The sequence below is a fragment of the Benincasa hispida genome, chromosome 10 (assembly GCF_009727055.1).
Source record: "Benincasa hispida cultivar B227 chromosome 10, ASM972705v1, whole genome shotgun sequence".
Classification (NCBI taxonomy): domain Eukaryota; kingdom Viridiplantae; phylum Streptophyta; class Magnoliopsida; order Cucurbitales; family Cucurbitaceae; genus Benincasa; species Benincasa hispida.
Genome location: NC_052358.1, coordinates 9626495 through 9642020, shown reverse-complemented (window position 1 = coordinate 9642020; position 15526 = coordinate 9626495). Strand labels below are relative to the sequence as shown.

The window sequence follows — 15526 nt, the reverse complement described above, 5'->3', positions numbered from 1 at the left end:
CATGTCAATTATTGAAAGAAATTGAGAGAAAATAAACTCAATTTTTAAAGATAAAAAACAAAAAACAAAAAACAAAGACCTTATTTGGTAATCATTTTGTTTTTTTAAAAAAAAAAATTAAACATATTTTCTCTTAGTCTCTTACAATTGATTTGCATGTTTCTTTAATACAATAGTTGAATTCTTAGTTAGATTTTCAAAAACAATTTTTTTTTTAAAATAGCCGTTTTCAAATATAGGAAAAATGAGCTAACTTATTTACAAATATAACAAAATAATCACTGTCTATTATTTTTAAAATATTTCTAGCATATTTGCCATTAAAAAAAATAAAAAAAAAAAAAACCCTATGATTTAGTTTTCAGAATTTGGCTATTTTTTTTTTTAGAAAATATTGATAGAAAGTAGAAAACAAAGCAAACACATTTAAAGGTCAAAAAGAGTGTTTTCTATACTTAATTTTCTTAAAACTTAAAAACCAAAAGGAGAAAAAACTTATGTGTTAGACTTGCAAATACCTATATATCTTTGTACGGTCTAGACATTTGTCCAAGAAAAAAATTTCATGTGATAAATTAAAATAATATATATATTTTTAATTTGTATTTTGTGTAAAAAAAATAGAGCATAAATTAGGTGCTTGATAATTGTTATTAAACCAAAATCTATTATATTAAAAGAGGCTATATAGAGAGATTTTTTACACGACCCTTTGAACCTTATATTTTTCATAAATTTTCATATTACCCTTTGTCAAGTGGTTGTGACTTTTCGAGTGCAGGTGTCTGTTTGAAAGACAATGGAGGTGACCTTTTCAATCTTTAGTTTACAAAATAAATATTTAAGAAATAAAGTATTCGTAGGCTAATAAGTGCAATTGATATCGAAAGGACGCAACTCTTCAAGATAAGATTCAATAGATGTCAATTAGATGCATCTGTTCAAGGTGGAGGTGGTTACACCTATCGAATCGGTGCATTGATTCTTCCATTATATATGTGAGATGCACGTGCAAAAGAAAAACAAAATAAATACTTGCATTTACATTCTCACAAAAGTCCATAAGATTAAGTTTAGAGAAAATACATAATAATAATAATAATAATAATAAATAGAGGATTTTATTGAATGAAAGTGGTAGTTAGTACAGTGAAACAATACATCAATTCGTGACTTCACATTAGATATATAATAATATTAGAATAAAAATTATTGCATTATATATATTATACAATATTGGAATATTTTCATATTAATTCGATAATTTAATTACTACAACAATTTTTCTCTCTTCGTACTAGATATAAGTTTTTTTTTTTTTTGAAAAAGACAATAATATGAGAACATTAATTAAAATAAAAATTGTTATGTTATCTAACTTTTAAAAGTTGATGTTAGCTAAAATAAAATTGTATAATATTTATTTATTATTTGCTAAAAAATCATAATTCAAAAAAAAAAAAAAAAGTACTACAAGATCTCACATGCATTCTTAAAATTAAAAATAATAATTTATACAATATTACTAAAATAATAAGTTGGAGAATTTTTACATTTCCTTTTTGTTCTTACAATTTTAGTAAATGACTACGTTGTCTCTCGATCTTTAGGGCACGGTTTTTCATTTGGTATCTTTTGAACGATGTTAGGATAATAGAGGTCTAACTTTATATGACGGGACACAACTCATTGAATGTAAGTGGTTACACACATCGAATTAATGTATCCATTCATGTATAATTAATGTGATCCATGTATAAAAATGTGACTATTCGAGTATAAATGTCCGTTGATACCTTTCAATCTTTGGGACACGACTTTTCAAGCTTAGGTATTTATTGATTGTTTTTGTGTAGATGGTTACACATCAAATGAATGTACTCATTCATGTATGAATGTGATCCACATAAAAGGTGACTTATCGAATTTAGGTGTTCGCTGAGAGATGTTAGAATAATAAAAGTCGTCCTTCATATTTTTACTTCACAAAATAGATTAATTTTATGTGAGTTAACATTTTATATCAACAGAACACCATTATTCGAATATAACCGATGCTACATTTTGAATCTATGCATTTTTTTTCTTAGAAAGAGATTTGATTGTAACACATATTTATAAAGCATAGAATGATATAAATTACTAAATGGAGTGTGAGAAAAGAACCAAGTGTAGTAAAATGAGATGGACGGTGGTGGTTGAAGGGAAATGGGTAGTACGCCACCACTGGACGGTGGACATTACCTACATACTCCTATTTCACATCTCATATCATATATTATTTTATTTTAGGCGTTTCACTTCATTTTTAAAACATTTTTTTTATGACGTTTAATAAAGAAAAATATTTATGACCTTTAAGAGGGAAGATTACAACTTTTGAGATTTTGGTTAAGTCGGGACACATTTTATATTAATTGAGACGTACCCAATAAATATGAATATTTGTTTTTTTTCAAAAAAAAAATTAACATGTGAAAAATAAAATTTCGAAGCTATAACAATTTGGTAGGAGTAGATGTGAATAATTGTAGAGTACGAGAGACATTAATTGAGCAACCTATTTAAAAATAAAAGAACTACCGGTCTTTAAAAGCGACAACCTAAAAATAGTAATTTCACACATTTGTCTTATTCGTTATTATTTTACTATACATTTTCACAACGCCACATACACATTTGTCTGAAAGTCAAAGGGCAGAAATTTGGATGATGCTTAATTTACAAGCTAAGCTAACAGAGAGAATAAAATAAAATACAATAAAATAGGGATTTAAATGATGAGGAAAATACCAAAATACCCATTTTTTCCAAGTCTGTCTTAGTCCTAGTTTAACTTGATGGACAAGCTCAATGTAAAAAGGTCCTTGAAAGGAAAAGGTCTTGCAGCTTGTGGAGCACGAATATGAGTCAAGGTCAAATTTTCTTTAATACTCATGAACCTTTACGTGACCCTCATGGGAGACAAAAAGTGCAACAAAAATACAATTCTTCCATATTTAAAAAATGGGGAGTTACCAAGATTTACCAAACTTATGTTTTATATATATTTTTTTCTTTAGGACAAATTGCAATCATCACCCTTCAAATATGGTGATAGTTGTAATTATACCCTCGAACTTTCAATGGTTTAAAATTAGATATTGAAACTTACATAATTGTAAAAATTGTTATCATTGTATAAGTTTGAGAGTTTTTTTTCTTCTTCTTTTTATATGGGTCAAATTCCTACAACTATTGTAAGTTTGAGGGTTGGTTTAATATTTGTATAAATTTAAGAGCTCAATTCTAACAATTTAGACTCTAGTTGGTACTTTTTTTTGTTTTTTTTTTGAAAAATAAGTCTATGTACACTACTTTCATCTTCATATTTCTTTATTTATTATCTATTTTTCACCGATGGTTTAAAAACTCATGTCAAATTTTGAGGAAGAAAAAAAGCAACTTTCAAAAAACTTCCACATTCATCTTACTTTAGGAGTGGTTTTTGCAAGTTGTCATTTTCTTGTTTATAACGTTGTTTTTCTTTTCTGGGTTAGAGAATCAAATATCTTACTTCAATATTGATATTTTAAGTTTAAGTTTTTTATATTTTAAGCTTTACGTTAGTTGAGTTATTTTGGTTTTGATAACACATATTCGACAAATAAAAACTTAAATAATTTAGAAAAAATAAGGATCAAGTTAAAAAATATTATGGATTTTCAAATTATCGACAAAAATGGGTACAAGGGAAATATTTTTTAAAAATAGGTGGGAATGAAAAGTATTGACAAAAATATGATAGTTTTGGTGTGAAGGAAAATCGTGTACGTAGTACACAATTAACTTTTAATCCAATCAATACCACGTCGGCTCAGTTGGTGAACCAGTCGAAGAGAGACTCGTGGACCGGGTCCACGATTTTTTTTCTTTTTTTTTTTAATCGGAGATGTACAAAAATATTAAGACTCGTGGACCGGGTCCACAAATTTCATCATTATTAAACTTAATTATATATTTAATCTACAATAAAAACATAATTATTCTGCACTCATATTTTTTTAAAAAAAAAAAAAAAAAAAGATGCCATGAAATTAATTAATTTGAAAATAGAAATTTACATGAAATTTAAAGACGACCCCCTGGCCCTTACCCCATATGAGGGTTGTCTTCGTGTGCCTCTAAATTAGCTTCACCCTGTTGTCGTTGTCGTCTACGACGAATATGTTTTCGATCAGTGTCATCAACATTGAGTCGTCTTGTTTGTTGAATAATACTTTCTATGTTGACCAATGTTTGATAACACATTGAACCTAATTCTGGTAAATTGTGTTGTACTGAATATTATTGTACGACAAAATTATTCTGTACAATGAAAAAATAAATAAATATTAAACAAATTCATATCATATATTTGGAAAATTTCTGATTTTAAATCTCTCAACATGCAGTAATAGTAAGTGTCGTCAGGTGCGATAAATCACCTTGTGATTGAATTGTACCAGGAAAAGTAGTCATCTGATACAGCAGGCCCATTTATTATTTCTCCCTGTGCACAACGATCATGTCATCCATGCTAGTAAGATATATATTCCGCGTGAATTCGACGCCAGTCTTGGTCCTGATTACCTCTCAAATCAATCTGGTATAGTGTTGGGAGTGTATAGTACAACGAAGGTATCGTTTGTCGCCGATCGAACTGTTTTAACACACGATTTGGATGATGCCACTCTACTATATGGAAGCATGTGAGAGGACTAACGGTCAACTAGATGTCTTCACCATCACGACAGTAATCAGGTAATGATGACCAGATATCTTATGTGTATGGCGTCCAATTAATCTGACAAAAAAAAAAAAAAAAAAAAAGAAGAAGAAGATAATTATACATCCAAAATGTTTTAAATATTCATTTATATATACATTTATTACCTGATTGTGTATCAGTCTATCAAATATTTTTCGATATACTAGCAATATATTTGCTAACTGTTCAGAGGCAGCTAATACACCACTCCATCTAAATTTGTAAAAAATACAATTAATTTATATTCTTACATAAAATGATAATGAAATAAATATATAAATGAAATAATACTTGACACTACGTAGACGATGATTTGGGGCCTGTAACTGGACTTGTGGTGTTATAATTGGAAATCTATCATAAGCCCATACCTGTAGTAGTATCAACGGCCCTACTATTTCCAACGCTTGTGCATTGATAGCCCGACAAAGTTTTCTATAAAGCCATGCAAGACAGGCACCACCCCACGAGTACGTACCAGCATGCTCGAAATCAGATAGTAGCGGGAGAAACATGAGATGTCCTAGAGTGTTCGACTTGCCAGCGAACAAAAATCCTTCAATAAGCTGTATAATGTATGCTCATGCATACCTATGTACGTTGATGTCGTCGACATCAGGAGGTAAATTTAGAAACTGGGATGCCAACCACGGGGTACTCAATCTTGAGCCTTTTCAAATCATCTAGTAGAATACCTAAAAGCTCGTCACAAACATTCTTCCAATCATATTGTAATGAACCTGTCAATGGTTCTCTGTTCACTCGTAATACAAACTAAATGGCAATATCCTGCAACGTAATTGTATATTCCCCACAAAGTAGGTGAAATGTGTGGGTTTCTGGTCTCTAACACTCAACTAAAGCAGTAATGAGGTGCCAATCAAGTTGGATAAATTTGATCTGTGCAACCCCAAGAAAATCATCAAATGGGATAATATGTTGTGCACATGTCTCCCTTATCTAACAACTCAAAACTACGGTAGAAGAATTATCCCATATCGATCATGAACGATGCGTATTTTGTTGATATAATTGTACATGATTAGAAGGACCAGACTCCATTACCTAAGAAGTTCAAATTACATTACATAACAAAATTCATCACATAACAAAATCTATTTCCTAAGAATGAATCAGATAAAATAAATTCATTACATAAAAAGTACAATTACATAAAAAATACAAGTACATAAAAGATGCAATTACATAAATAAAATACAATTACATAAAAAATACTGGATTTGGCAACGGTGGACGACGGTGGATTTGGCGACCGGCGGTAATTGGGAGGAAGAAAAGAGAAAAAGTTCCCAAATGGGGGAAGAAGAAGGAGTTGCGGTCGTTTAAGGGACCTGGTACACGACTTAGCGTAATCGTATACCTGATACACGACTTAGGGTAATCATGGACCTCGATCAACGCTGCATGACTACCACATTAGCAATCTGCACGTGCCAGATCACAAGGATTCGTATATCGGGTATACGATTAAAAATTTTTATTTTTGTCAATATTATCCACCCAACCCTATTTTTGTTAATAATTATTAAAATAACATTATTTAAAAAAATCGAAAAAATACATTAGGTTCACTCTTATTATTAATACCCACCCTAAATAAAGGGATAGAGAGTGATAAATGTATTTTGAGTTCATTCATATTTTGTCTACTCTCTCCTTGATTTGGGTGAAAATGTATGTAAAAGTGAACATTTCTTTAAACCTATGATATAGATTCGAGGCATGTTTCATGTATCATTTGATTTTGTTTATGCTACTTTTATTCTACAATTTGTTTGTTATATCATGTTCAATAGATATAATCGTACTATGATTTAGCTAAGGTACGACAAAACATGAATTTGTATGGATAATTTACAATTTAGAAAGTAGTTGGTTTTTTTAAGAAATTAAATTAATAAAAATATTAAAAAGTAGAGTCTTAATATTTAAATTAATCAGGAATTTGGTTTCAATTGATTTGAACCCATTAATTTGGTTGAGGTTTCACATCAAAGTACTATAATTTACAAACTAAAAATAATAATAATAATAATATTAGCAAATTTGGTTGGATGGTAGTGTGAAAACGGGCCGACAAGTCGGCCGATACTGGAAATAGAATAATGCAGCCCAATCCGACAGAACACAGTCGCCTTTCAGACAAACCCACAAGACAGTTTCTCTTCTTTCATTGACTTCTCACAATTCTGTCCTTTTTCAGCAAAAAAAGACTGCGGCGTCGTTTTGCAATGGGCTGCTTCTTTATAGAGCCCAAAAACTAACAATTTATTGGGCCGATTGAATTTGTGGTTAAATACCCACTTAAGCTAAGGATATGGGCCTGGAAGCCCATCGGAAAATTATAAACAATAATCCTCTATAAATTTTCAAAACTCGTTAAAATAGTTTTTATTTTATTTTAATGCTTCTCGATCGAGATTCATCACCAAATTTATATAAAAAGTTAATATTTTCAATTTATATTTAAACTATCCATCCTTCTTAGTTTTCTTTGTGGAATCTCGGCCAAGATGAAGATCAAGATTCACATAATTTTCCTAAATCTTATTTAATCTTTCTGATTTTTCCAGAATTTAAAAATCAAATTACCAAATATTATAGAATTTTTAAAAAGATAATTAGTAAATATATTTAAATTAGCAATAAATCAATTTGAAAATTTGTGGTTACATAAACTGGGTGTAATATTTGCAAGATTATGCACAACTCTATACTAAAAATGAGAAAGATCACATAAAAAAATATGAAAAGAGGTGAAAGTTGGTATAAGATTTTGGAAAGATAGCATAATATTTGAAAAAATTATGTGAATCTCGATGTTGATATGAGGTAAAATTTCACCTGGAAAACTTGATCTCGGTGTTCATCCAAGACAAAATTGTACCAAGAAAGTTCATAAGAATAGAGTTGGATATAAGATGAAGAATTGACTTTTTATTCAAGATTTGATATCAATTCGGTCGGAAATGACAAGAAAAACTACTTTATAAAACGTAAACAGGTTATTCACGATAATTTTTCAAGTCCACGGACCACATGAATGAGTAGCCCAATAAGCAACTTAAAAGTTAAATGGACGTTTTATTTTTTATTTTTTATAAAGATATTGTAATTAAAGTGAGTTGGGAATCAACTTCATGCCACGAAACTTTTTCTCTCGGTGCTTCGTTTCAGCTGGGAGTTGAACAGATTTTGGAGGGAAATTACAGGATGATCTTTCCCTTTCTTTCTCGGTGGGTTGAATAAGATATTATTTCATTTCCTTTTCACGTAAATTTTTTAATTTAAAAATACACTTTTAAAGCGGAAGAACATTACACTTACACATGGCGTTGATTTCGATGCGTAATGTTCCTCCGGTTGGTCAGCCATTACGTTCTTCCGATTCTGGGTTTAAAGGTATTATCTGATGCTTCATTATCGGCATTTTGTCTTGTTAATATTTATACATTAATGTCATTTTCAGTGGAGTGATGATTGGTGAACTGTTATTTCAGTTGCATCGAGTATCTTGATGATTCATTGTAATAGTTTGACTCTCCAGCTCTTGTTTAAGGTTTTTCCCTTCTTCCTTTCTTAGGGTTTTCTTCAATTGTTATGAAGCTAACTTAATGAGCCTAGAAAATTCACTTTCCTTTATTGGGTGGTTAGATGTTCTCTGTTTTACTTTAATTTCTGCTCATGGGTTAATATTTTATTTGGTAATCTGTGTTTAACTCCTTGTTTACATATGAATTTCCTGTACCTTCCTTCTTTGTTGTTTGCAAAACCTTGCATCTTCTCTTTTTTATTTCAGGCTTTTTCTTGACCAATTAATTATTAGATTTTTTTTCCCGACTGTTATGAGTAAGAAGTGATTGTGCTCTCTTATTAATGCTTGCATGGATTGTGATATATGACGACCTTAAAGAAAGTAATCCCTCTTTCCCATATTAAAGAGGTATAACTCTGTTGTACTGGTAAGATGTGAATTGTATCAAGTCTCATGAATTTGCAGTTTAAATTGAATTTTGTTTCTGCTTCGTGACATCTCTTCACAATTTTGATAGGCCGGTTAAACTTAACTGATAAAGGACGACCGGAAGGAATAAAGAGTAATATTTGAGGTTGGCGTTCTGGTAAACTGGAGGATGCATGATAAATGGCCTGCGGTTGTGCTTTTGCTTATGTCTTCCATGATTTTCCATGTAAGAGGTACTTCTATAAACTCTTTCTGATCACTTAAATGCTAAAATACAATTTAACAGTTACCTCCATCTGTAACACTTCCAACTTCCAGTCTCTCCACTGGAACCTACTTTATTTTATATTCTTATACGCATTAGTTCTTTTTGTTAGTAATAAACACATTTCACTTTAAACAACTGAAGTATACAAGAAGGCATTGACAATAGCCAAAGGGGTTGAATAAAACCCTCCATTGGCAGATGTCATAGCCAAATTAATACTACTACTACTATAAAAAAAAAAAAAAAAAAAAAAAAAAAAAAAAAAAAAAAAAGAGACTGTTTTTAGCTCCAACATGACGCCACTAAAGAGTACTAACCCTTGCCCTATTTGAGAGCCTTTCCTCATCTTGGAATACCCTACTATCTTGGAATGTTTTATTTATACCCATGGAAAACCACATGAGAATAATATCTCACATGATGTGGAACAACAGGAGGCCAACGTAATAAAAATTAAAAACTCTCCCATAGTCCTTTACAGTTCCAAGAGAAGAGAGACATAATATAGAATTAAAAATAATCAAAGAGATTTTGCTCTCTCGTGTCTTATTTACTGTCTAAAACTTGTCAACTAATGGTAGCTTTGACGATTTTGGAAAGATTATACTTATGGTTCCTTAGGTTTGGATTTGGTAATATTTTAGTCCCCGAGTTATCGAATTCGTCATTTTAACTTTGAGGTTTAATTTTGGTAGCATTTTGGTCATAGCCGTCAATTTTCGATTAATATACTAACATAAAGCTAACGTGACACACTATTTTTATTTTCAAAATATTGTTTTTAAATAAAAAAAATCTTTGTAATATTGTTTTTCTCCTCTTTCTCCCTCCTCCATCCAGGTTGCTGCCACCGCCACTTTATCTTTCTTCTTTTCCCCTACTCCTTCTTTCCTTTTCCTTCTTTTCTCCCCTTCTTCCTTCTTCTCACGTTTCATATGGAAAAAAGAACCCTGGATCTGGTGCCCTACACGCGGTTGCAATGTTTATATGCGAAAAAAAATGAATGGTATTATCTGGTGCCCCACATCACTTTCTTCTTATTGTGGAAAAATGAGGATCTTTTGGTGTATCGGAGTCTTAGACAGTTATTGTGACATCATCACTTTATTCTTCTTTCCATTCCTAATGCAATTCTTTGAATCGATCAGGAGCATTTGTGGGGATAAATATTGGCACACATGTGTCCAGTCTTCCACCTGCCTCAGATGTGGTTTCAATGCTCAAACAGTACGAATTTACTCATGTTAGACTCTATAATGCCAATGCCCAATTACTCAAAGCCTTTGCAAATAGTAGCATTGAAGTAATGGTTGGTGTTACAAATGAGGAGGTTCTAAAAATTGGAAAGTCTCCATCAGCTGCTGCTGCTTGGGTTAATAAGAATGTTGCACTTTATATACCTGCAACCAATATATCAGCCATTGCTGTAGGCAGTGAGCTTCTTACCTCTATCCCTAATGCAGCCCCAGTCTTGATCCGTGCCATGAAATACCTTTATAAAGCTCTTGTTGCTGCAAACCTAAATCTTCAAGTCAAAGTTTCAACTCCCCAGTCTATGGATGTCATTCTTACCTCTTTTCCTCCCTCTACGGCCACATTCAATTCTTCATTGAACTCCACCATTTATCAACTCCTTCAGTTCTTGAAAAACACCAACTCCTACTATATGTTAAATGTTTATCCTTACTATGGATACATAAAAGGAAACGCATATTTTCCATTTGATTATGCTCTTTTCCAGCCATTGTCTATAAACCGGCAGATTGTTGACCCAAACACACTCCTCCACTATAATAACATGTTTGATGCCATGCTGGATGCAACCTATCATTCAATAAAAGCTCTCAACTTTTCTGGTATCCCCATTGTGGTCACAGAGTCTGGCTGGCCATGGTCTGATGGAGCCAATGAACCTCATGCGACCAAGCAAATTGCCGAGATATATGTTAACAATTTGATAAATAGGGTTTTGAATGGTTCAGGTCCACCTAGCGAGCCAACTAAACCTGTTAACACGTACATATACGAGTTGTTCAGTGAAGACCAGAAACTTGAGCCTATGTCAGAGAAAAACTGGGGAGTTCTTTCAACCAAAGGTTCTGCTATATATCGTTTGAGTTCATTATCCAGCAGAGTCACTGGAAGTTCTTCTGTTGTTTACTGTGTGGCAAAAGATGGTGCAGATTCCGGGAAGTTGCAAAATGGTCTGAACTGGGCTTGTGGTCAAGGTGGAGCTAATTGTTCTGCCATTCAACCAGGGCAGCCATGTTTTCTTCCCGATAACATCATAAACCACGCTTCTTATGCTTTTAATGACTACTATCAGAAAATGCAACGCAATGGTGGAACATGCGACTTTGAAGGCACAGCGACGTTAACTAATACTAATCCAAGTAAGTTCCTTTCTTCAAGTTTTTACTTTATCTGCGACAGCGTGTATTGTTACCTGATGCATTATTCTTTAGTCTAGTGTATATAATTTTTCACGAGGCATGAAGAAAATAGTAGAATGTAGATAACGAGGGGGAAATGGGTTCATAACTGAACCGGTAGGGCTATTGGCTTGACCACAAAATATGTTGGACCTGAATTGAACCAACTTACACTACCATGAACCAAACTGAGTCTATTTGGAATGACATTTTAAGTACTTAAAAACGTATTTTAAGTGAAATAAAAGTATTTTTTAAGTACTAGAAAGTCATCCAAATAGACCTTGAGCCTAAAGAGCCTCTGACTTTCACCTACTCTGTTTTTAAATATCAACTATCAAAGTTCTTGTTCTCAATCCTTATGAAAAAGAATGCACTTTCTTGTTGGGTTTATTAATAGTATCCAGGAAAAAGAATTGAATTGACAAAGAATGCATGAAGAAGTGATTAGATTTAGTGGACCATTAAAACACTAATGCAACTTGAGTGTAGAGTTTGGATGTGCTTTCAGATCTAGCCATTAAGGTGTGAACTGATGGAACTTGAATGTTGAGTTAGGAACGTACGAGAACCCCTCATTTTTAACACTAAAACCCCCAAAATCAATGGGTACAACAGTAAGAGAGTTAGATAAGGTTACCTTGTGATTGAAGATTAGGAAGTAAGGAGAGCTAGTCCCCTACCCAAGATTTGAACACTCCGCAAGCTAGTTGATCACTTTTACCTGAATGTTCAAGCATAGGATGGTGATTGAAGGATCCTTAATGAGGAGATCTATGAGCGGAAGTGGATCGTCCCAAATCCAATTTTTACGGAATTCATAATTTTATAGAGAAACATACATATGCATTTAACTCAAACAATTACAGCATGCTAATAATGAAATTGCAGAAAATTAAAATGGGTTTAGAAAACCCTTACCTTTGAAGATGTTCTTCAAACGGAATCCCAAAACCTGAAAGGGCACGACCACACGATGACCTTGATATTCTTTGGTGAGAATCCAGGAGATTGTGGTGCTTTGGTGAATTTGGTGAGGAAAGGGAATTTGAGAGAGGAAGAGATGAGTAGTAGGGAAAACCTTCAGAGAATAATCGAGATTTTTCTGTATCTATTCCAGGAAGAAGATGAAGCCTATTGGAGCTGTTTTTCCTACTTATTTGAAGTGGAGAGAAAAGAGGGGGGAGGGAGTTACAATTCCCTCCCATTAACTAATTTAAAAAATAATTAAAATAAATAAATAAATAAAATTCATTAATTTATTTAATAAATAATTTAATATATATTAATATGATAATTATCATATCATATAATATATATTAAATTATATGTTATATCAAATATAATATATAATCTATAGTTTTAATATTGTATCATATACAATATAATCTATAGTTCATTTTCTCTCACTAATGACATTTAATATAAATCACATTTATATTAAAACCAAGTATATGAATCCAATTCATATAATTAATATTTAAATCATATTCAAATATTTATTTTTTCTCATAAATATTTAATATAATGTATCAAATATATTATAGTAATTATATCATATATAATCAAAATTAAATTAATTATATCATATACAATTAATTCTCTCAATTAATTTGAACAATTCAAATTAATCTAAAAACTGATTCTCATTTATTCCCGTTGAGCTACCGAGGGGACCTCATGGACTTGTAGCTTGAAGGTCTAGCGGTACGTGAATAATTAATTAAACTCTTTAATTAAATTAATTACTCACCATCTGTTAGTACAATGACCCTTCACAAATTGCCCGTAAGTACAGCTGAGCCAAAATTACCGCTTTGCCCCTGTAGTTACATCTAACTCTTTAAGTACTCCTGATTCCTCTAATGAACAATAAATCATAGTCCAACTATGACCAAACCCCTCTCGGACCAGGAGAGGGTGTGGTGCCATATTGTTTAAGCCTCGGAATCAGCTCTTAAAGGAGCAATTTATCTACTTGCTCCGACATTGGGGAAGGAGTGAATTTCTTCTTGTGTAGTTATGTTCTCAGCTCCCCAATAAGACGAATCCCCAAAATGGTAGGCTTGTTGAATCGGCGTTCTAGCCACTCCCACCCATACAAATCAAAGGATCGCCCTCATAGGCAGAAGTTCACAACTTACTCAGGATTCAAGTCATGTTACCTATGGTCATCTTGGTGAAATGTAAGTCTTTATTATGAATGATGTTATATAACGAAACTAAACATTTCGTGATGCAGTCTTATACAAACTCTTTTGTATAGAATATCCCCGCTCACATGTCTCCACATGAATGATCAGGATTAGATCATTTGTAGCAATTTACAACATTTGTAACATCTACAAAGCGGACCATACTTGTAGTGTCACCAGGATAAAGTATCCAGCCTTATCCATCTACTATAAACCATTCATGATCTATTCATATGTCTCTACATGCATGTGTAAGCTACAACATAACCATGAATATTAGTTTAATGCAATTAAATTTGAAATAAAACATCATATAGATAAAAGTTTGTACATTACAATTACAAATAAATCTCATTTCGAGAATTCAAAATACAAAACTGTTATTGACAACCTAACAGTCATGCTTTTGATGGTCTCCCAAAACCCTAACGTGTGCCTACATCATAGATTTTGTTATAATGGCAAAAATGTCCTTATTTAACATGTTTTAGAAAGGATAAAATTAGAATCAATAAAACTACACCTAAATCATTAGAGAAAATATAAATAATAACTTTGAGCTCCTGGCGGTTGGTATCAAATACTCTTCTTTCTTTTCTTTTATGGGTTTCTCTAATTTCTAGGCTATTTGTTGTGTCTTTCTATTCTGATCATCTTTTTCCATTTAAGTACGATCTCTCCATTCCACATGTATAAGAATTAGAAACACGTACACAAAATACAGTCGTGGTTGCATATTCCGTTTATCTAATATTAGTGCCCTCTTGCAGGCCATGGATCCTGTGTATACACCGGAAGGTGAGCAAAAAAATGCTATTGGTGTTCTATTAACTTATAAAAAAACTTTTATACGTCTTCTTTTTGCAACATAGTTTATCTGAAGAATTGCCAACATGTTTTCTGTAACCAGCGGTAATCCAAGTAGTGGAAATGGGGCTTCACCCCCGATTCCTTCGCTGACTCCGGAGCCTTCCATTGATTTCCCCAGTTCAAGTTCAAAACTTGAAGCCGAGCAGTTTCATTTTCTCGTCGTCACCCATGCTTTTGTCTGCTTTCTTTCTCTGCTTTTGACTTGAAGTTAAGATGCAAGAACTTTTCTGTTCTTGTGCTATTTAATGAATGAGCAGTCTTCAACTTTGCAGTTTCAAGGAAAGCCACCAAGGGAAGGGATGCAAAGGCCCATCATTTTGATTGAACTTCTTGTACTATTCGGTATGCATAATCCTTTGTAATTATGTAAATACACTAAATTAAATGAGATCGGACCAATTTATGAACATTAAGATCATTGTTGTGCAATTATTTGTATACTATATCGATATTAAAAAATTATATTACTTTTACAACTCTATCAATGATACAAAAATTGTTTACTGATGATGAACGGAAGATGTAATTGTTGCGTTTCAAATTACTAACTTTGATCCTCGCTTTTATCTTGATTTTAATATTGGTCAAGTTGGTTCAGTTTGTCTCCATGCCTTCAAATATCAAATTTTAGTTCTTTTAATAAATATTAGATTTAGTTTCTCCGTATTAATTTTTCCTGAATTTGGTTTGATGATGACGACGACAAGAGCAACAAAAACAATAATTTTCATGCAAAAAATTTTAACATATAAATATAAACTTATAGTAAAAGTATTAATAGATAATTTTTAAACAACAATAAATTGGTAGTAATATTAAATTTAAGATTTATTAAAAGTATAAGGACTAAAATGAAGTGTTTCATCTAAAGTGAGCATAGCTCAATTGTCATACAAATGTGTTTGTGATCAAGAGGTATGTGATTCAAATTCTCTACCCACATTGTATTAAAAAATATATATAAATTTCAAAGACCAAGGATTAAAT

The 15526-nt window shown here is 31.9% G+C and overlaps 1 protein-coding gene across 3 annotated transcripts; it reads left to right on the top strand.

Moving 5' to 3' along the window:
• Nucleotides 1-8008: 8008 nt before the first annotated feature.
• LOC120087939 (glucan endo-1,3-beta-glucosidase 4-like) lies at nt 8009-14957 on the top strand. 3 transcript variants are annotated; one of them, XM_039044958.1, is made up of 9 exons: nt 8009-8212; nt 8311-8369; nt 8724-8772; nt 8863-9000; nt 9883-10048; nt 10191-11435; nt 14440-14467; nt 14580-14715; nt 14812-14957. In XM_039044958.1, the coding sequence occupies exons 4-9, from the start codon at nt 8944-8946 to the stop codon at nt 14899-14901; spliced, it is 1722 nt and encodes a 573-aa protein (XP_038900886.1). In that variant the 5' UTR covers nt 8009-8212; nt 8311-8369; nt 8724-8772; nt 8863-8943; the 3' UTR covers nt 14902-14957. The 3 variants fall into 3 exon arrangements, with proteins under 3 accessions (XP_038900886.1, XP_038900885.1, XP_038900887.1); XM_039044957.1 differs by lacking the exon at nt 8724-8772; XM_039044959.1 differs by lacking the exons at nt 8724-8772; nt 9883-10048 and having other exon boundaries at nt 8012-8212; nt 8863-9007.
• Nucleotides 14958-15526: the final 569 nt, after the last annotated feature.

What these genes read in the sequence shown, in the direction of transcription:
- LOC120087939 (XM_039044957.1), top strand. Translation starts at nt 8,944, where the DNA reads ATGCATGATAAATGGCCTGCGGTTGTGCTTTTGCTTATGTCTTCCATG. An exon ending in TGTCTTCCATGATTTTCCAT is followed by an intron (nt 9,001 to 9,882) that starts GTAAGAGGTACT and finishes TCCTCCATCCAG; the next exon opens with GTTGCTGCCACCGCCACTTT. An exon ending in TCGTCGTCACCCATGCTTTT is followed by an intron (nt 14,716 to 14,811) that starts GTCTGCTTTCTT and finishes TCAACTTTGCAG; the next exon opens with TTTCAAGGAAAGCCACCAAG.